Here is a 22,998-nt window from a genome sequence, read left to right as displayed (position 1 = left end):
TTTACATGTTGCGTTTAGATTGTTGTTCAGAGGAAAATCAATATTGACTGCTCTGGGCCTTTTAAAAGTCTACCCCAAAAATATTTTACAATACAGACTATTGACAATAACTGAAACTGTGAAAAGACGACTTGCTAGCTAGCTGTTTCACTTTGCGTGTTACAAAATCGAAAGCTTGACCTAACTCATTCATAGACGCCAACTACCTTTTTGCCTACTGATGATAGTATCTTCTGACCGTGGGTGTTTTGTTAAGATCTCAACGCCTGTTCTGAACATTAAAACGCATCGCTTGTGGTACGGCTTTGGAAACAAAGTTTTTTATTTATGTACAACATAAATGTACACGTTATATATACAGTTGAGTCAGTTAAACTTGTTTTTCAACCACTCCATACATTTCTTGTTGAACTAGGTTTGGCAAGTCGGTTAGGACAACTACTTTGTGTATGACACAAGTAATTTTTCCAACAGTTGTTTAACAGACAGATTATTTCACTGTATCACAATTCCAGTGGGTCACAGTTTACATACACTAAGTTGGCTGTGCCTTTAAACAGCTTGGAAAATTCCAGAAAATAATGTCATGGCTTTAGAAGCTTCCGATAGGCTAATTGACATCATTTGAGTCAATTGAAGGTGTACCTGTCGATGTATTTCAAGGCCTACCTTCAAACACAGTGCCTCTTTGCTTGACATCATGGGAAAATCTAAATAAATCAGCCAAGACCTCAGAAAAAGAATTGTAGACCTCCACAAGTCTGGTTCATCATTGGGAGCAATTTACTAATGCCTGAAGTTATTACGTTCATCTGTACAAACAATAGCACGCAAGTATAAATACCATGGGACCACGCAGACGTCATACATCTCAGGAAGGAGACGCATTCCGTCTCCTAGAGATTGAACGTACTTTGGTGCGAAAAGTGAAAATCAATCCCAGAACAACAGCAAAGGACCTTGTGAAGATGCTGGAGGAAACAGGTACAAAAGTATCTATATCCACAGTAGAACGAGTCCTATATTGACATAAGGGCCACTCAGCAAGGAAGAAGCCACTCCTCCAAAACCACCATAAAAAAGCCAGACTACGGTTTGCAACTGCACATGGGGACAAAGATCATACTTTTTGGAGAAATGTCCACTGGCCTGATGAAACAAAAATAGAACTGTTTGGCCATAAAGACCATAGTTATGTTTGGAGAGAAAAGGGGGGATGCTTGCAAGCCGAACATCATCCCAGCCGTGAAGCACGGGGGTGGCAGCATCATGTTGTGGGGGTGCTTTGCTGCAGGAGGGACTGGTGTACTTCACAAAATAGATGGCATTATGAGGTAGGAAAATGATGTGGATATATTGAAGCAACATCTCGACATCAGTCGGCCCTTGAGTTTGTTCTTAACCGACTTGCCTAATTAAATAAAAGGTTAAAAATATCAACAAAAACAAAAAATAAGTAAATATTACAATTTATCAAATCTCTATATTAAAAAAAATATAAAAAAACTTTAAATTATCTAGGCAAGTCAGTTAAGAACAAATTCTTATTTACAATTATGGCCTACACCGGCCAAACCCAGACGACGCTGGGTCAATTGTACGCCGCCCTATGGGACTCCCATTCACGGCCAGTTGTAAGAGTCTAGATTCGAACCAGTATATTTATATAAATATATATATTTATATTTAGGCTCCTGAGTTGCACAGCAGTCTAAGGCACTGCATCTCTATAGACACACTGGTTCGAATCTAGACTCTTACAACTGGCAAACAATAGCACGCAAGTATAAATACCATGGGACCACGCAGACGTCATACATCTCAGGAAGGAGACGCATTCCGTCTCCTCCTTTATATATATATAAATATATATAAATATATATAAATATATATATATATAAATATATAAATATACAAAAACACAGTCATGGCATAAAACATCACAAATCACCCAGAAAAAATATACACTCCCCACAAATAAGTCCCCAATTAATACTTAAAACGAAAAGTTAAATTACAACACATTTAGGAGGTTAGTGTTCCCACAAGGCCATATCTCAGCGCTTGTTTACACAAGACAAGATGCGACCAGCTGTGCTAATTTAGCTACCATAGCATGCTCTGAACACCTGTGTATAAGCGTAACTCTGGAACTGTAGCGGAAGTGTAGTTTTGTCGGATCCATTGCTTTATGGATTTATGCAAAACTGCTACAGTAAGTTTGTTTTTTTATTTGAAGGATTCTTTCTCGCTGATGAAAGATAAGGGCCATGTGTTTTGAAAGCAATGATTATTGAAGTATCGGATTGTAGTTCACAAGAGGTAGAAGTGGGCGAAGCTAATGGCTGAAAACTAAGGCAGAATGCTTCCGTTTGAAAGCTAGGTTAGGGTTATACTGCGTTTAGACGAGGGACGTAAAAACCATCATACCTGTTGGCATAACGGATCAAGCATGTAAGAAAGGGGGTGACAGCAAAGCCAAGCCAACACACGGTATGTATGTGTTGCTATAGTGATTTCAGTAAACAATCAGTACAAATCAACATCGGTAGAAAACTATGCTACAACTGACGGCAGAAGTTAAATATTTTAACTTTGGCGGCAAGTCCAGTCTACCGTGGCGGCTGACTTGGATTCACCGCCGGCATTTACAGTCGTGCTCTCAATGAAAACAATGACATCCGGTTTGCCATCTACCTCCTACTACCATGTAAACACGGCATTAGTATTCCCTCATGGCCATATGTCATATCTTCAAGTTACATCGCTTGTTTAAGGAAGACATAGGCGGCCACCTGTGCTAATTAGCCATCTACCGTGATCTGAACACCTTTGTTTATACCCAAGTTAGTTCGTCAACTGGAGGCACACACAGCTTGTGGCTCTGTGCAAAACTGCTACAGTAAGTATATTTTGTGATTCTGTCTTGCTGATATGAAAGAAGTCAATCTACTGATATGCCCCCTTTTCTAAACTACAGCGTCGGAATTGTAGTTCACATGGAGCCAAATGTGGGCGAATGTAACCGCTGAAAACCCTACAAATGGAGAACGGTTTTCGAGAGCTAGCTTTGACCTTCCAGTTAGCATGCAGCCTCTTGCCAAAATTAGTCATTACTTTGTAGGGGAAAAAATCCTGCTAGCCCGGACACCTTGTGAAATGTGTTGGATTAATCCATCTATTTCTAATAAGAACATTTAACATATGTAGAAAAACAAATAACCCATCACCGTTTGCTCATGTGGACTGGTGTGACACTCACCTCGCGCTTCCGACTCTTACTCTTGTTCGGGAGTTGTCAGCATGAGGCTCGGTGTGATAGGTGCCCCCTACTGTTTTGGAATAGACACTAAAATAATTTCCTCAATATTTCTGTGGCATGGGACTGATGGAAAAAAACTACTCAATAAGTGTATGAATTGGACCATTTCCCTGTCAAACTGTAACGAGTCATTTTGGGTACCAGGGAAAATGTATGGAGTAAAAAGTGCATTGTTTTCTTTAGGAATGTAGTAATGTAAAAGTTGGCAAAAATATAAATATTAAAGTACAGACCGATGCAATTCAAGGTAAATAACAACACAAGTTAAACTAGATTTAATGAGGTGGCTACAACCCATATTGTGCAAAAGAAGGTACTCCCCTCTCATAAAACGTATTTTTTTTATTGTTACTTAATGTGTATATAGGTACTTCACATCATGTTCCATGCAAATCTGACAGGAGGCGCCCTAACACAGCAAGTCCAGTGACCACAACTAGTACCTTGTCATCTACACTGGCTTAAACTCCAGTCCGGGTAGAGAACTAGGAAAAGTCAAGATACTCACAATGCAACAACTGTGTTTATTTTGGTTTCCTAGTCTGTAATGCATTGTGAAAAAGGTGCATAAATGTGCAACAACTCTGAAGTTGTCAAGTATCAAAACATTGAAATGGCGAGAGCAATGCATTGTGAGTGACATGTACTGTTTATTTTTGTTTCCTAGTCTATGCATAGTGAAAAGACAACACACAATGTATTTATTCCTCATCAAATACACCTGTAATTTGCTCCATAGACATCGATTTTATACAATGCCATGACACAATGAAATGTACTTATTTAAAAAGGCTACATCAAATGCATCCAGCACATTGAGTATATAGTTGCACAACGCAAAGTCTCTGATTTGATTATATACATATCAATGTCATGAATCATAAATTAAATATTGGTAACTTCCCCAATTACAGTACCCATGTCCTTCCAACACCGATTAAAATAATTCATTCTAAATTAAATTATTAGATTAAAGAGACATTTAATGATAGCTTTGTCAATGTATTCTACACTATTTTACAATTTGTCGGAGAGACGTCTTTGATGAACTATTTTACACTGCGGCATAACGTTCTGTCCAATCGTAGCCCTTTTCAATTGGAACGGAACTTACGGAAGCCATGATGGAAGTTCGCGAGTGCAGCCTGGGGCTGGGAGAAACGAGTCAGTACTGGGAAAGGGACGTTTCAGGGAAGAACGGCAGGCGTGTTGTAAAAAAATTAAAAATCCAACACATTTGTAGTCTTTGAACTGGAGGCTGTCAATTTTCCCTCAAAAAAAATTGTCGGATGACTGCTTTTTTTTTCTTTTTTTAAATAATTGACATGCTATGCGCTAGCCATATCTAGCTACGTGTGTGCTGAGATCGAGTGTGTCAGTCACTTTTCTGGGCAAGGAACATCGGGGAGATTTCTCTCCACTTTTCTGGCATAATCACGGCGCTTTTGGCGAAATCAGATACTTGGTATTCTCTTGAAATACAACGCTCCGGGGGCTGGATAATTAATCACCTATTCATCTGGGGGGTTTTATGTGAAATTGCGGGACCTGTGAAGCCGGGCCTGTGGTGGAACGGAGTGAGGCCCTCCTTTATGACCTATCGGCAGCAAAAACTATTCTAGCTAGCACGGCTAGCTTAGCTAGCTGTCAACGTTTGACACCAACGGGATTGAGAGGGAGAAAAAAATATTGGCAACATTTCATACAAAGGCAACGATACTTTCTCTTAATTTAAAAACGTTAAAGACTCCTGCCACAGATATGGCTGCAATCATAAAGGAAATTGTCAGCCGAAACAAAAGGAGATACCAGGAAGATGGGTTTGACTTGGACTTGACTTGTATCCTTTTTGTTCAATGTCTGCAATATTAGCTAGCTACAGTAATGTGTCTATGTTCATCATTGTCTATATTAAATTGTTAGCTACTGTATCCAGTTAGCTAGCTACTGTAGCTAACACCTGGATGCCTATATTGATAATTTAACCTTTATCCATAAGATGATTAGCTAGCTAACGTAGTCGGTGAACATTACTTCGAATATATATATATATATCTCGTTAGCTAGTTAACGTTTTAGAATATATCGTGAAATAATAACTATCTAACGTTAGGGAGCTAACGACACTAACCTACTCTTTGCTAAATTGCTATTTGATAAAGGTGTCTGTCCTGTTCAATTAAATGCAGTCTTGATGGCTAAATATATCCCATAACTTGCATAACGTTAGCTAGCTAGCTAGTAGTTTGCACATCATGATTGAATGAGAGATTCAACATCATAACATAAGGAAAATGTATCTAGGCTAGCTAATGTTCTGTAGTTAAATGATGTTGATTATGTGAAGTCTTGATTCATTATTTGGTTGTCAACTGTAAATTGGTCAACTGGTTAGTTAGCTAATATAGCCAGCTAACTCCTGGATAGGGAACAAAGAGATCAACCTTTTGCGACGCATTGTTGCAGTTCTCTGGCCTACAAAATTATCTAGCAAGCTATAGCTAATGGATTAACGTTATATTCACAATCAGTGTTGCTGCTGCTAGCCACACAAAGACCAAAAGCATCGAATCATTATCAGCGTGAGGGGAAATTGTAATATTACTTGCTCATTAGTGGGATGTACCAATTTCATGGTGCTAGAATGAACGTAATCAGTAGACCTTTGGTTTGCTTGTCTTGATATCTTAATGAGGTCAGCTTGTTTGTATTGATTTGAGCAGTGTCAGAGATAAAATGTTTAGTTATGAATGACCGAAGAAGAGCATTCTTTAAAAGACAAGTGTTCAGATGCTAGATTTGTCTGAAATGGGTCACCTAACCAAGGTATGCAATTAAATTGTGAAAGTATAGGTGCATGTAGAATGCACAAATTAAAGCCAGGTAAAGGTTATGAGCGATTGGAGGAAGTGCCGGGTATTATTGGCATGTTCAGTTGTCATGTCTTCTTGTCTTGCACTTGAAATGGTCAAAGCCATTTTTTTGTGCCTGTGGTCCCTTGGTTCAGTGGTCTCAGAAAGCTCTGTGCAAAAACCAGAACTGGAATAGGGTTAGGGCAGGGGTTCCCATATATTTTCTGCACGCGAATGCAAATTGATGTAAGAAAATGCAGGGGACCCCATTTGGAAACATTATATTCCCTAGTAAACGCCCTGTGTTCATATTCACAAAATTGTTGTTCCTGTAGGCTGTCCCAACATATTGTATAATGCCATTGGTTGACACTAAAAGGTTGTATTCTATACTCATTTTGAAGAGAACGTTATTAATTTGTTTGATAAGAGTACAGATTTCTTAAGTGTACCACATTTACATTTTCCCAACCCCACATTTTGGAACCAAGGGGTTAGGATTTTCCTAACTAAGCAACTGTGATAATGTGTGAGTTAGATATTGTATGAGTGAAACGTGGTATTATAGCTAAATCACTTTGTTTTGATATATCTATAGTGCTAGGCATTGTTGGTCAGTGTTTGGGAAGGCAATGTAGCCATGGTTGTTATGTAATGAATTCAGTTCTAGGAATTGGCCTTAAAATTGTGATGAGATTTCCCATCAGCAGCAAGCCTTTCCCTCCACACTAGTAGCAGAGGTTTAGGCCTTAACTGACATTTGCCATTTGAAACTCCTCGTCTTCATTGGACTAGAAGAGGTTTTTGTAATGATATGTTAGTTTTTTTTTAAAAATATTTTATTATAGGCCTACGTCTGTGCTATTTAAGAATATGAAAATTCTATGTTCATTTCCTAAATGGTGTTGCTGGAAAATGGCAGTAGGCCTTTAGACTACCTATGTTCTGGAACAATTTAATTGATCCCATTCAGTCCATTGACTATTTATTTGATAGGAACAGTTAAATGTGAGGCTCATGCTGACGTTGCGTTTGTCATTGCAGTAGTCTCGGGTACTTTTTGAGCATGATGTCATTGTGATGTTATGCCAGTTCCAATGTAAAGTACGCTATCGGAGGAGTTGAGCGTGTGACGAGACGGCGCGCGTCTCAGTAAATTAACAGTAATAGAATAATAATTTAGAGATCACGTTTTGTATTTCATATAATAGTAGCCTATTTCTGATGAATTATTTGACAAAATAGGTCATTTTCTTTGTATGATGAAATCAATTATTTTGTGCTTGGATATATTTCCCAAGTGACATGAGGAAATTAGACCGACGTGTGCGTTTATATTATACATATATTTAAGTGATGTAATGCTCTTTCGGAGAGATGATGGGAAGGGCGGGGGCAGTTGGCTGTGGCACAATGTGATTTATTTGGTGCCCTTGTGGGGCCTGGTAGGTTAGATGTCCGTCACTGGGTCTCGTAGAGAGAGCACCATCTGTTCCATATTACACATGCTCTGTCCTGTTCTCCATACAGCTCTGTCATGATTGGTCTGGCATAATAAGCAATGCATGTACAGTATGGTGTAAGATGTGATATACGATATCTATGTTTGGGCAAATCAAGGAGTTGTTTGTGTGTGCGACGGTTGTCGAGATGTGTGAATTGAATGACGATTGATAGACAATCATAATTGTATGTGTATGTTGGTGATTTAATATTGGCCTAGGTGTGATTCTTCCCTTTAGTCTCTGACCTCAGCAACCAAACTGCTGGTTTCTTTGACTCCTGCGTTCAGATATTTATCCAAACATAATTGCTATGGGCTTTCCTGCTGAAAGACTTGAGGGTGTCTACAGAAACAACATTGATGACGTAGTACGGTAAGTACTTAAAAAACCAAATGTGGATGTCAAAATAATGAAGGGGTTTCTTAGAATGTAAATGACTGAAAAGGGTTACATGTAAATGAAAACAGCAGGTAGTTAACATGTCCTAACTACCTTAACCAAACCCATTCCATAACAGAATTTGCACAAACTTTGGTAAACTAGGCCTATCTTTGGTCTCATCTTGTTTCTCACGGATTATCATTATATGGGCAACAGTGGTAAGAATAGGATGTTTGAAATGCATTCTGTCATCCCAGCTGCAGAGGCTTACCTAATTAGTCAACTGAAACCAAAGGAGTGACCTGCAAGTCACCTGTGAACTTAACCTGACCCTGGTTGTTGTATTGTCCAAACAATTTCCTTCGATTTACGGAGGCTGTAGTAGACACAGAAAGTTGCTGGCTTTTTGAAATGTGAACAGAAAAAGCAGCCTTCGTCATTTCCCCGACACTGTAGTTTTTAGATGTGTTAACCAATCTGTTAAATAAATAAACCGACATAACGAACATGCCCTACTGATAGCAGGGTTCAATACTGCGACCAAAACAGTCGCATTTGTAACCGTTTGACTTGGCTGAGCGACACACATTTTTAATTGGTCACAAGGGTGCCAGTATTTAAAATCTATTTTTTTTACCTGGTCACGTTTAGTCTTTGGTTCACAATTAGCTTTTATTTATCATGATTTTTTCAAACAGTAATGTTCAGTTGACCAACAATAAACCAACAACGGCACGGGAATGCCCCTGGGCTCAACATACAGGGGCGATTTTGGAAACCCTACGGGCCAGTCGATCATCCCCGTCAGAGTCCCGCTTGGGCCAGTGAGAAAAATATTGTAATAATGCGATTTTTATTCTAGGCTATAATTGCTAAGAAAACAGATGGATTCCCGAAGTGTTCGTTAGGTCTGTTTATTTATCACACGCTTGCTGCGCACACACAGCCTATAGATAATCTGTCAGGCAAAGAGAGCGCGCAGCTCTCCCAACAGCTGGTTGTTGCGTGGAGCAAAGACCAACAGCGGTAATGGTAGGAAAGATGCTCCAAGAATAGGTATTTAAAAAGTTTGAAGTCTTGGTAGAATATTTGCCAAGTCCAATTAGGTCATCATAGAAGAGCCCACCTTCAAAATAAGACATTTCCTCTGGGCTCTTTTGTCCTTGAAAAGTAATTTATGGTAGCTGATTTTAGAAGTTCTACTGCCAAAATTAACTTATTTCGTGGATTTATTTCTAATCAGTTTTTCTGAGGGTAGTAGGCACTTTCATTTGTTTCACGCAGTTTCAATTGAAGGGTGTTGCACTAGTCTGTTGTGGTAAATCCATGTGCCGTTATTATGAGCATCACAATATCAAATGTTGGCTTCAACTTTGATTTTCCATACAAAGTGTTCCATTACAAAGGATACCCAGATTTTTTGTGTGTTGCCTCCTCATTTTAAAACATGATACAGTAACCCCTCAACTCTTAAACATCTGAAATGGCGAGACTGACTAGCTACCACATGGACAGATACAATTAGTGTGATGGGAGCATGCTGTCTATTTTGTCAGGCAATGCCCACATTATTCTGACATATTTTAGAATGTAAAAATGGCAATGCATAATGCCATTGGATAGGCCTATTTAAAAATGCATTATGCTTAGTGGTAATGCATACTTATTTTTTGTTGCATACATTGGAGGGAGCTTTTTTCTTTAGGCTATTACAGCAATGACATATAAAATGTAGGTCGTTGACGATTTCAATTAAGTGCTTGGAAAAGTCCTTGAAAATCCTTGAATTTGACATGCCAATTTCTGTTTGAACCCTGTATAGGCTACTTTCTCAGCCCGCAAATGAAATATGAAAATCACCTGCTTTTGAAATTATGCACACATCATTTGCTTTCCTGTCAAGTCTCGACCCGGGCTAAAGCTACCCTGTAGCTTTAAGTTGACACTGGCAAATTTACCTGAATGTCAAGCCCTGCTGTGTGTGGTGCATGTTGGGCCTATACATTACCACTTTGTGTAGCCGTTAGCGATACTAATGATGGCCTAACTGTTTTCAGCTAGATGAAAAGGCAATTAAAATGTAACTATAAAATAGCCTTTATGCCTACCTGGCAGAATCATGATTATGTGCTACATAAATGGATACTGGATTGATGCGCAAGTGCGCTATAAGAAATACTGCTAGCCCAACACTGGTGCTCACGCTATAAGAAATACTGCTAGCCCAACACTGGTGCTCACGCTATAAGAAATACTGCTAGCCCAACACTGGTGCTCACGCTATAAGAAATACTGCTAGCCCAACACTGGTGCTCACGCTATAAGAAATACTGCTAGCCCAACACTGGTGCTCACGCTATAAGAAATACTGCTAGCCCAACACTGGTGCTCACACTATAAGAAATACTGCTAGCCCAACACTGGTGCTCACGCTATAAGAAATACTGCTAGCCCAACACTGGTGCTCACACTATAAGAAATACTGCTAGCCCAACACTGGTGTTCACGCTATAAGAAATACTGCTAGCCCAACACTGGTGCTCACGCTATAAGAAATACTGCTAGCCCAACACTGGTGCTGCTCACGCTATAAGAAATACTGCTAGCCAAACACTGGTGCTGCTCACGCTATAAGAAATACTGCTAGCCCAACACTGGTGCTGCTCACGCTATAAAAAATACTGCTAGCCAAACACTGGTGCTGCTCACGCTATAAGAAATACTGCTAGCCCAACACTGGTGCTGCTCACGCTATAAGAAATACTGCTAGCCCAACACTGGTGCTGCTCACGCTATAAGAAATACTGCTAGCCCAACACTGGTGCTGCTCACGCTATAAGAAATACTGCTAGCCCAACACTGGTGCTGCTCACGCTATAAGAAATACTGCTAGCCCAACACTGGTGCTGCTCACGCTATAAGAAATACTGCTAGCCCAACACTGGTGCTGCTCACGCTATAAGAAATACTGCTAGCCCAACACTGGTGCTGCTCACGCTATAAGAAATACTGCTAGCCCAACACTGGTGCTGCTCACGCTATAAGAAATACTGCTAGCCCAACACTGGTGCTGCTCACGCTATAAGAAATACTGCTAGCCCAACACTGGTGCTCACGCTATAAGAAATACTGCTAGCCAAACACTGGTGCTGCTCACGCTATAAGAAATACTGCTAGCCCAACACTGGTGCTCACGCTATAAGAAATACTGCTAGCCAAACACTGGTGCTCACGCTATAAGAAATACTGCTAGCCAAACACTGGTGCTGCTCACGCTATAAGAAATACTGCTAGCCCAACACTGGTGCTCACGCTATAAGAAATACTGCTAGCCAAACACTGGTGCTGCTCACGCTATAAGAAATACTGCTAGCCCAACACTGGTGCTCACGCTATAAGAAATACTGCTAGCCAAACACTGGTGCTCACGCTATAAGAAATACTGCTAGCCAAACACTGGTGCTCACGCTATAAGAAATACTGCTAGCCCAACACTGGTGCTGCTCACGCTATAAGAAATACTGCTAGCCCAACACTGGTGCTCACGCTATAAGAAATACTGCTAGCCAAACACTGGTGCTGCTCACGCTATAAGAAATACTGCTAGCCCAACACTGGTGCTCACGCTATAAGAAATACTGCTAGCCAAACACTGGTGCCCCCCCCCCCCACCTCGCCTTATTTTTGCAGTCATTAAGTATCATTTTGTCAAATTCTGCTCTCTAGAGGATTTTGCAGAAAAGAACACATGGTACTTTGAAATCTTCAATAAATAAATGTTGCACTTTATTTGAAGTCTCTTTTGTGCTGTTACAGTAAATCTATCCAAATCAATGTAAGAACACAAGGGCTACGTTAAAAGATGGCTAGTCATTGTTCGTCAGGTTCTGGAAGGAATGCAGACACATTATGGGGGACAGGTCAGGCCTTTATCAAATATAAAATAAAACTGGTGCGACCAAATTATGTGCTAGTGCCACCACTTGAAAAAGTTGGTAGCACCAGTGTCGCCATTGGGAAAAAGTAGAACCCTGGATAGTCAATGTTGTCACACTATTATTGTGCTTGTCTGAAAGCCTGTCAGTCTGCCCCTATGACATGCTGTCATTACACTCTGCAAGTTAGTGTTGAAAGGTTTAGATCGGACCCGAATCTGAATAAAATTGTGCCGGATGGAAAAGTAATTCTCCTCCCTTTCTCTCCTCAGGTTTCTGGACTCTAAACACAAAAATCATTACAAGATATATAATCTGTGAGTACCCTGATGTCTGACTATTTTGCTTGTGCATATGCAGTATGGTCAGTGGCGGTTGCTGTACTGCAAAGTTATGTCTGATGCATGCAGAAAATGTCTGTGGAGTATAGGCCCGGAGGAAGAAAAGTCCTCATGTTTTTGAGAATGCAAACCGCAGTAGCCACTTATTTGCCTTTAGTCATCAGTGGTTCTTGATGGATAGGCCTAGGCATTGTGATGAAGGGGTAGAACAATCATATCATGGTAACCTTTGGCATAATTTTACCCTGGAAAGGGAATTTACGACAATGTCTTCCTCACTCAGTATGAAGTCGTTTAGTTAGTAGACTGGCATTAACCGAATGACTCACTGCGCGCTACAAAGATACTAAAGACCACAGGTTTCTCATTAACCAGTTTTCCATCCAACTTTTTTTTTATGTGAGTAGTAAAGTATATGCCGGATAAAATGTCACGAAACAGCAAATCTATCGGTGAACTTTCCAAATGTCGACAAAACAAAATACGCTAGACAAGGTGGGATTTTTTTTAAATGCACAAATATTGGTAAAATAACCATATTGAAGTAAACTTGGGAGTCACACAATGATATATTGTGTGGTCCTCCCACTACAAGCTTGCAGCTTATTATGCTACAGATAAGTTAAGATGAACTTCACAGGGTGGTGAAAGTGAACGTTGATGAGATTTGATGCTCCTTTCCAATAAATATAGAAGGTCTTATTCTGGTGACATGATTATCAATTCAGGGCTGCTGTTTGACAAATATCTTGCTATTTTTGTCTATAATAATATCATCTTGTATGCTATACTCACACTGTATCTGTGAGCTGTTGGCTATAATGTGTGTGCCAAGACCATTTTTTTGTGTGTGTGACAAGCATCAGTATGGTTGAAAATACGATTTGAAACCCATTTAACTTGTATTTTTTGTTTGGTACATGGGAATTTCAGTTATTTTTACGTGCATTACATCATCATGCACAGCCTTTTATCCGCAACCATTTCAATTCTGGTGGGAAAATGCTCGTTGTTTTTATGCAGATTTAAAAAATAAAATAATAATAATATTCTCCTGAAAATCTGTTGGCAATTGGATGGAAACATATCTACTGGTTAACAACATTTCTCTTATTAGTGGTCATGAGAATCAGAGGGGAAGTAGACAATATACAATTAACAGTTTTTCATGAATCTGTGTGGAAGTTGAGGTTGCAGTTGCTGTAACACTCTAGCACACATCAGAGGGATCTTACATCATGTAATATGCTGACAAATTGTACAAAAGAAAGAAGGCGGCTGTTTGAATCCCAGTATTATAACAACGTATTTTGTTTGTCCCTTTTTTATAGGTGCGCTGAGCGACATTATGACGCAACCAAATTCAATTGCAGAGGTTAGATATTACAGCAGAGTGAAACCATTATCACTGTCTTTCAGGCAGTCGGTGAATGAATCAATCTTTCACTAAAAACCCACGTGTGACGATAACTAACTGAGCCCGGTCTCTGTCTGTCTCTCTCCAGTTGCACAATATCCGTTTGAGGATCACAATCCGCCCCAGCTGGAGCTGATCAAACCGTTCTGCGAAGATCTTGACCTTTGGTTAAGTGAAGACGACAATCATGTGGCGGCGATTCACTGTAAAGCTGGAAAGGGACGTACGGGTGTCATGATCTGTGCTTACCTATTACACCGGGGCAAGTTCCTCAAAGCACAAGAAGCTCTCGACTTCTACGGCGAAGTCAGGACCAGAGATAAGAAGGTACTTTTTTTTTTATTGTTCCAATCTGGCCGTCTTACTGTTATGGAAACTGATCCATCCCCATTTTCTAGTTGGCTCATTCAACCCCTCTGATCTCCACTCAAACTCAGGTCATTTTCAACTTACCTTGCTGGTAAGATAAGGGTTAAACAGATAAAATGATGATAATGTCAACACCATAGACCTGTTCATCATGGGTGTTGCTAGTATCGCTAATCTTTGTTTTAATTGTAGGCTACATGATGAATAGTTGCAGGCTTTAACATTTTTTAGGATCATATAAAGGCTTGTCGTCATCCCCTTTACTGCCAGTGAAAATCTTCAGTTTCACTAAGTGTTTCTCTTTCCCATTCCACAGGGAGTAACGATCCCCAGTCAGAGGCGGTATGTCTACTACTACAGCCACCTTCTGAAGAACCAGCTGGAGTACAAACCAGTGGCTCTGCTGTTCCACAAGATGGTGTTCGAGACGGTGCCCATGTTCAGTGGCGGAACGTGTAGTAAGTGCTTTCCCCTTGTCATTGGTCTCAATCCTATTTCTTTCCTGTATCCTGTCTTACCTTGGGCTTGTGTGCTACTGGCTTTCACAATGTGATCTTCAGTTGATTGTCCTGCCCCTATCCTCTGCTTTGCTCTGCACAGCTTTGGTTCTCGATGTTGCATGTTTTTTTCTTTTTTTTTTCTTCGATTTTTCTCCATGCAACACTGACATTAATCACAGTGGAGTGTATCGTTTTGCAATTATGGTTATGCTAGTCAAAACAGCATGGTGTATTTTCACTGGTATTATTTGCTTGGCTCACTGGTCATTTGACTTGGCTGCATGCATCATCAGATAAGGGAGTTTATACCTTGCTGGATAGCCAGAAGATGACTACAGGCCTATAAGGACCTATGATATAACAACCCCCTTTGCTTGAGTCTGTCGTCAGTGGCTGCTCTTGTCAGCTGTGTCTGGCATTTCACCTCTTCACTTCCTTTGTCCACATTTTTCTGACACTTCCCCTGCCCCTTTAGCGGGCCCTACAGGGATGACCTATTGCCTGGGGGAAGTGAACTGAGCAGTTGCTCTGAGGTTGCACCTTTGGGCAGGTGATATTTTTTCAAAAAATAGAGAAAACGACTAAGCAACAAAGAATTCCAGTAGCCAAAAACTGATCTTTCTGGTTCCTCCCCATTGTTTAAGCGAAAGACGGACAACTTACGGCAGTCTGGCAAGTTGAGCCTGCTCTGAGATTTATTTCACTGATAACAACCAAAATACAAAGAATTCCAGTTATCATATTTCTGATTCCTCCCCACTGTGTGTAGGGGATAGGCAAGCAATATATGACACTTCTTCCTGTAAATAATGAATTGACATTTTCGGGCAAATCAAAACATACTCCCGACTGCTTGATTTGGCAAGTGCCTTTCAGACTTTGTGAATCCCTGGCCTAGTTCTGAACACACACACACACACACACACACACCCACAGCATGATGTGACCCCACCCTATGTGGTCAGTTCCCATGACACAACACACAACATTTGAAGTGGTTTAATTTAATCAACACCCAAGCACCCGCCCCTCTCCTTTTTATAAAATCTTAGTGAATAGCAGCAATGTAAAGATTGTGTTTTCTGGCAGTTTCTCAGAAAAATGTCAGCTGCTGCTTATTTAGGCCTATATGTTAGGAGATGCATTAATATGAATATTAGGATTGATTTTAAGGGCCATTATGTAATTGTTATTATACTGGTTAAGCTCCTAATAACTTGACAACAGGAAGTTGCTGTTCGCATGTGGAAATGGTGAGTCAGGATCGGTTTATGGGTGGTTGTAAGCCTGTATACAGTATGTTTGTACATAGCCCTGGTGATAACCTACCCACCCACTCCCTCCCCAAGCCCAGGCAGGGCAGCAGAACTCTGTTAATCTCTTCTCTTTTTTTTTCTCTCTCTCTAAGGGGACACTTCCGTTAAAAACAAGAGTGAGCAGATTCCACACGGTTTCAGAAAAGGGAATTGGCACTGGGGTAATAATAAGCAGCTTTCATCCAATGTTTACATGTTTGACTAGGAGGTTGTTGTAGATTTAGAAGTCCGTGTTTGTTGGAGTCGTTAGAACTTAATATGGTAACAATCAACTCTGCATCCCGCACAACCCAGTGGACTGATTCTAGACTAGAAGTGCTCCCTTAAATGAGCTTGGCTTTGGTCAACTCTTCTCTTCTTAGGGCCCTTATCGCATGTTACTGTAACAGTCTTTTCTATATTTAATATTCCTGGCAGTGGTACTATGTAATTCTGTCCCTTTCTCTGCTGTCCTCTTTTCATAATTTGCCTAGATGTAAATAATAGATACCCGGTTGTAGTTGCTGTGCTGTGGTCTCACCACCCTCCAGGAGAGTGACTGGCGTTAACTTGTTGTGCCCCCCCCACAGATCCTCAGTTTGTGGTGTACCAGCTGAAGGTAAAGATCCACACGTCCAACCCGGTGAACACACGTCGGGAGGAGAAGTACGTGTTCTTTGAGTTCCCCCAGCCGCTGCCTGTGTGTGGAGACATCAAGGTGGAGTTCTTCCACAAACAGAACAAAATGATGAAGAAGGTGTGGTTCCTGATTTATATGATTTATGTTTTTATGTGCATATTAAATGAGGTGTTTTTAGCAGCCTATTCCGATTCATTATGAGGAATGTCAGGATTTAACTGAAAAACATTCATTCTGATTTTGGATTGGAGTATAGCCTACATTTGTTTTGCATTTGAGATGATGTAACTGCTTTTTGGAGTCATGTCTTGCTTTTATTCACCCCTCCCTCCCCCATGTATTTTTCCATCAGGACAAGATGTTTCACTTCTGGGTGAACACCTTCTTCATCCCTGGACCAGACGAGAAGGTGGAGAACGGGACATTACCGAAGGAGCAGGAAGGAATCCCAACCACAGGAGACAACGACAAGGAATGCCTGATCCTCTCACTGACGAAGAACGACCTGGACAAGGCCAACAAGGATAAAGCAAACAGATACTTCTCCCCCAACTTCAAGGTCAGTCAGGTGATTGAGACTTAATTTCATTGGGGGGGGGGGGGGGGGGGGTACGTACCCATTTGATTAGTAATTGGGAAATAATTTGACTGCCAACGTAATTGCTCTCATGAACTTTTGCCGCAGTTCAGAAGAGCAAATCATTGTAATTAGATTCAAATGTTTCCGCTTGGTATAGCTCTTGTTACCATGTTTCAGAATGTGGATAATGATGTTGTTTTCTCTGGTATTACAGGTGAAGCTGTACTTTACCAAGACTGTGGAGGACCCCTTCAACTCCGAAGCCAGCACTTCCACCTCGGTAACGCCAGACGTTAGTGACAACGAGCCTGACCATTACCGATACTCTGACACCACAGACTCTGACCCAGAGAATGAACCGTTCGACGAAGAGCAACTCACACAAATAACAAAAGTGTGAGAGATTTCTATGGGATGTGAAAAAGAAAAAGAGGAAAAAAATACTGCTTTCAGGGGGAAAAAAGGAGAACTTGAATATAAACTGAAAAGCAAGTACTTTTTTCCTCACCAACCTATGGCAGCAAGACATTTGCGTCATGGAAAATGCCACCAATTTAAGAACAATAATGCTGACCAATTTTATTTTATTTTTTTACTTTTTTGCCCCGCCCCCCACTCTTTCATCCGAAAAGTATTGACACCGTTGTTGAGTGGAAAAAGGTTCAGTAGCTGTAATGTAATATACCTTTTTTGTTGTTGTCAAAGACTAGAGAAGATTTCCACGATCAGGAGATGGGAGATCTGGTATTGGAGAGGCTTATTGGAAATCTACATTTGGCTGCTCCATCTCCTTGTGGAAACCAAGGCCAGTGCTTCTGTCACTTTCTCCCCCTTCATCCATTGTCCTCCACCACGCCCTTACCCCCCCCCCCCCCCCTTTCATCCTACCTACTGTGAATGCTCCTTGTGCTTTTTGCAGGCTGTCTCACATGAGTTTGTGCAGTATAAACTGCATGTTAGAATTTCTCCAGTTGAATTTTGATTATTGTTATTGTCATTATTATTAAGCTACATGACATCTAACCAATGTCCATTCCTTCTACCATTTCTGTTCAAGGTATGCAGAAAAGCAGTATCCCGTGTATTGTTGATGTTTTTATGTTAAGATAAATAATATAACAGAGAACTGCAGGGAAGCCAGTGTTGCAATAACGTTAACACTATAGTTAAACGACAAACAGTGTGCATGTTATTGGAATCGATGTCCATCTTGTTTAATAAATTGTATACAATGTTTTTCAACAACAAAAAACTAAGATTTCTAAAGTCATTTAAGATCTGATTGTATTTAGCCAGGAGGTCAAAAATGACATACTTTATTCTCATGGTATCTGCAGGCATGATTTCAGTCTTTTGGCAAGCCATGTAGAATGGCCTTGTGTTTTTATGATACAGTACATGGCGTTTCCCCTCATTTTAATGGTAACCAGATAGTTTTGGGGATCATCACAGAAGACAATAGTACAGAGTGCTGACTGACTTGATGGTTCATGTTTTGAATTTGTGACTACTTCAGTGTGTCATGTGCTTATAGAGGGGTAAGCTGTTCCAAATGTGTACCTTTTAACATGCCGTACTAGAACATGTATCAAAACCTGCATTAGTGATTGTGTCGGTTTCTCCTCAGTCTCTAGAAAGTGTTGTTTTTGTTGTTGTTGACAAACTGCACTTTTGTCATCTTAGTATGTGTCTGGACACACCAGAAGTGGTGGTGATGGTGACCTACTCTGAGTTCAGTAAGGCCCATAGGCTTAGAGCTGATGCTTGGTCAGAGACCGTGGGAGCAGAGGTATTGAATGTAAAGCGTTGTCTCTGAACCGATCCAAGGGTGTTAATGCAGGTTTTGATCAACCCAGGAGTGGATAATATGTGAACTTAGGCGCTCTAGGTATCTTTCTCTTGTGAAATCAGATCTATGGCTCCTTGACTGACTTGTTTGCAGCCTTATCGTACTTGGTCCAATGAGATCCGGATCACTTGTTGGCAATTCCACGGAAACCGAGTGATGCTGAGACTCAAATTGTTCACTTTATATGTCAAACAAAAACCAAATGATTGGAAAGTTCAACAAACCATACAACTCTATGCACAAGGACTACTTAACGATTTCCACAGAAAATGTTACAAAAACACATTTACTTGAAGGACAAGTGCAGATGTAAAGTTTGGTAACAGAATGATTGCACCAACATCACAAATCATTCTGTTACCAAGCTTTTTCTTCAAGTAAATGTGTTTTTGTAAAATCCAGTGGAAATGAAGTAGTCCTTGTCTATAGACTTGTATTGTTTGTTTAACTTTGCAATCATTGGTTTTTGTTTGACATTCTAAGTGAAAACTCTTAAGACTCTGCATCACTCTGTTACCGTGGAGTTGCACTTGTATATCCAACAAAAGGTGCTTACAAACTGCCAAACTGCATACTTAAGATCAATAATAACAACAGAGCCAAGAATCTGTTCCAATCATATGGTGCAAGTCATTTCAGTGGCACACACTACTTCTGTGTGTGAGAACTGTTAACGTGTACGCCCACGTGCATACTTCTGCATACTTCTGCAGTCGCTGTCCTTTACTGGCTGGGGTTCTTTTTCTGTTTTTTTTGTTCTGTTCTTTTCCTTTTTACAAACAGGTTTCATTTCGTGGAGGAATGAGAATAGTGCAGCTACAGATTTTACAGAAAGTCTTGTGCTTGCTTCAGAAATATATACAAATCCCTAAACTATATGAGCATATTTAATTATGCATCATTTCTTTTAAGCATGCCAAAAGAAAAAGTAACACCTGACCTGTGGCATGCTACGGGCCAGACCAAAAATCTTCAGTCTCTTGGGCAGGAATCTTCAGTGGGTAGTGATGTAAGCTGCCTTTTCTTGTACTTTTGACATTAAGGGTTCCCTCTTTTCACAACCCCATCACACATTGTTTTATCTCGACTTGTTTTTTTAGAAAGAATACTTTCCCTAGGTGTTGAAAGGAGACACTTCTTCATTGCAAAATGTACACTAGCTAATCCAGGAACACTCAATCTAGATGTTATATTTTTGTTTACATTTTATTACTTCACTGAAAACCTGCCAAAAGTAAGCTTATTTTATTCAACATTTTCTTTGTTCTTGGAGGCGGGGCCTATGGAGGTATTCTTTGCCTTACTTGAAGTTGACAATGCTTACTCTGCTACTGCTTTGAAATCTACCATTCTGCCCAAGCACTGACTTGATAGTTCAAGTACTTATTTAAAGCTATTATTAATAGAGCAACATATTGTACTAGACTTTTGCACTGTTACAGGTTTTTGCAGGGTTTCAGTCAGTGGTCCACAGTATCCCCCCCCCCCCCCCCCCCCCCTCCGTTGTTCCCCTCAGTAAAACAAATGCCTTGCAATCAGTGAAAGAAGGTGGAATAACATGGCTAGTTGTACCTTAATCTTGTATCCATGCATCCCCCCCATAGAAACCAAAAGGTGTTTGAATGAAAAATGTCCTGACCCTTTTATTATATAAAAATGAAAAAAATCTGGAGGAAAAAAATGAATAAACTATTTATGACAGTATTCTGTTAAAGACACTCTGCAGGTAGTATTTATTTTTAGCCCGATTAGTAGATCTGGATCATATGCTTACTATTTTGGATGTTCAGCAGCTTAAATGTATGAATCTATTCAAGGGCATCCCTGTTAACGAGCTTATTTTAAAGTAACTGTCCAGTGAAATTCAAACTTTTTCAAAAGTTAACTCCTATCCATATAATGTTGACTCGTCTTATACTCATTTGTGGCAAAAGCATACATTGGAAGAAAAAAATACTCAACACCTAAAAGTTGTCTGCCTGTTTAAAAAAATGCTTGCCATTTCCTTACAGAGAATGTCATCCTGCCTTATTGGCTGAGCTGTCCAATCAGCTGTCTACTTGCATTTGATATTTTTAATGACCGGTATATGCCCACACCATTCTAACACAGAGAAGCTACTTTTTAACATGCTTAATTACCCTTTTTTTTTAAGGAAAAGTACATCATTTGTAGAAATCTGGAAACACTGGACAGTTACTTCGAGTTAAGGCCATAAGCCATCCCCTAGACATCTGTAGCCCCACTTGAAAAACATTTTGCCACAGTACCTTAACATAAAGTACAAATATAGTAAAGGGGAAACCTACGGGAACCATTTTTATATGGCACGGGCTAAGACCTGTGGAGTTCACGGGCAGCATCAAAAATAATTAAGTTTCAGCTCTAAAAAAAAAAATTAAAATCATCTTAAAGGTGCCAGTGTGTAAGATTCATGTCACTCGTTTTTAGCTGATTTGTGCAATATGTTATGATGCCTGTCTGTGGTTGCCACAAAGTGCCTCTTGTTTACTATTTGAGAAAAATAAATAAAACGTTTTTTAAAAAAGTGCTTGTTAAATACTGTTGTAGGACATGTCATGCATGCAGATGGAAGGGGTGCAATAAATCAAAATAGGCTTTACCTGCAAAAGTGGGCAGGGCTAGCTGCCTGGTTCCTGCCACTCGCCATTTTTTTTATTTTTAGGATTTTTTTTCTCCCTGGGTTTAATTTTGTGCAAAGGTATGTTAACTCACTCTATTTTCAGTCTTTAAAAAACAAAAAACAAAAAAAACAGCCTTATTCCATTTCAGCCTGTTCGGATACTATTGTGCTGTGCAACAGTTGCTCTGTGTGTAATGCTATGCACTGAGAATACACAACCAACGATGTACGGAAAGACTTGTACAGGTTATAATTATGCTCATACAAATCAGATGTCTGTTTGTTATTGTATGTGTAAACTGCCCATTATCTTAGTGTTATAAACTTCACGTAAGTCCAATAAAGTCTCATTCTTGTCTGTTTGTGTGAGATACCTGATTTGTGATCCACCGTTATCTTATGCTGACCAGTAAAATGAGAATTATTCATCTCCATTATTAAAAGGTGCTGCATGGTCAATCCGACATCTGCATTGACAGTGTTTACGGTGATACGGCCTCAGCAGATAGCCGGGCATTTGTGCTTCGTGGCGTTGAGCAGAGCTGTTGTCAAGGAAGGGAGTTTGTGTTTATACAGGACTTCCCACCCCCTACCTACAATCAACCAATCATGTCAATGCGGAGCTATACGTAGCCTTCCGCATTGTTGGAAAATTTGGGAGGCGCACGGCGACGCGGTACAGAGCTCAATTTGGCCTCTGCATGGCAACGGAGGAGGTCTGTGCAATTGCATCACACCCTCCATACGGAGACTCCGGACAGATTTTCGTATCAAGCATAACTTTGCTTTTAGATGAAAGGTGTTAATTAGAGAAGTATCCTATTATGGTCCTTGACACATCAAATGATCATTAAGTATGTTGATGCATTCTGATTCAAGTAGAACTGGATAATGAACAGTACTACTAGCTATGGAGAAGAGGGTTGTAGGATGACCATGAGTGTGAGCTTGTGTGCAAAGCCTCTAGGTCCCAGGGCTGGGACAGACATGGTCATTGTGGCGTCACATTCTCTCAAGGCTGGGAAATGTTTACTGCTGTGTGTAAATAGCTTGCTTTTAAGATGCCAGGAGTTTGTGAGAAGTCATGTCGATGGTCTCGCTTAGTCAATCTATGAGTGAGATAATGAAGTGGTTGTATACTCTGACTGCAAGCCCTGTAAATCTGAATGACCTCTGTTTTGGAAACATTAAGCCTCTTTATCCAAAAAATAATGGTGCCATCACCGTACTTTAAGTATGATCTGATAATAGAATACAGATGACATTTCATGATACCTTCAAGGACAGTGCTGTGATATTGAGCACATTCATTGCTTGGTAATGCATGCATCAAATGTCCTTCAATGATTCTTTAACACAGGAAACTGT

The 22,998-nt window shown here is 40.2% G+C and overlaps 2 protein-coding genes across 5 annotated transcripts in view; one reads left to right on the top strand and one right to left on the bottom strand.

Moving 5' to 3' along the window:
- Positions 1-22,998, bottom strand: part of LOC124040032 (outer mitochondrial transmembrane helix translocase-like) — a 135,262-nt gene that overhangs the window by 8,572 nt on the left and 103,692 nt on the right.
- On the top strand, positions 4,423-21,988 carry LOC124040034 (phosphatidylinositol 3,4,5-trisphosphate 3-phosphatase and dual-specificity protein phosphatase PTEN). 4 transcript variants are annotated; one of them, XM_046356746.1, is made up of 10 exons: positions 4,424-5,162; positions 7,967-8,051; positions 12,268-12,312; positions 13,668-13,711; positions 13,842-14,080; positions 14,439-14,580; positions 16,031-16,099; positions 16,508-16,674; positions 16,910-17,125; positions 17,352-21,988. In XM_046356746.1, exons 1-10 carry the CDS (start codon positions 5,084-5,086, stop codon positions 17,535-17,537), a joined length of 1,272 nt encoding a protein of 423 aa, XP_046212702.1. In that variant the 5' UTR covers positions 4,424-5,083; the 3' UTR covers positions 17,538-21,988. The 4 variants fall into 4 exon arrangements, with proteins under 4 accessions (XP_046212704.1, XP_046212702.1, XP_046212706.1 ...); XM_046356747.1 differs by having other exon boundaries at positions 4,426-5,162; positions 16,910-17,116; XM_046356748.1 differs by lacking the exon at positions 16,031-16,099 and having other exon boundaries at positions 4,423-5,162.

Source organism: Oncorhynchus gorbuscha, linkage group LG07 (assembly GCF_021184085.1).
Source record: "Oncorhynchus gorbuscha isolate QuinsamMale2020 ecotype Even-year linkage group LG07, OgorEven_v1.0, whole genome shotgun sequence".
Classification (NCBI taxonomy): Eukaryota; Metazoa; Chordata; class Actinopteri; order Salmoniformes; family Salmonidae; genus Oncorhynchus; species Oncorhynchus gorbuscha.
The sequence above is the reverse complement of the archived record's forward strand: the minus strand, read 5'-3'. Positions and strand labels throughout refer to the sequence as shown.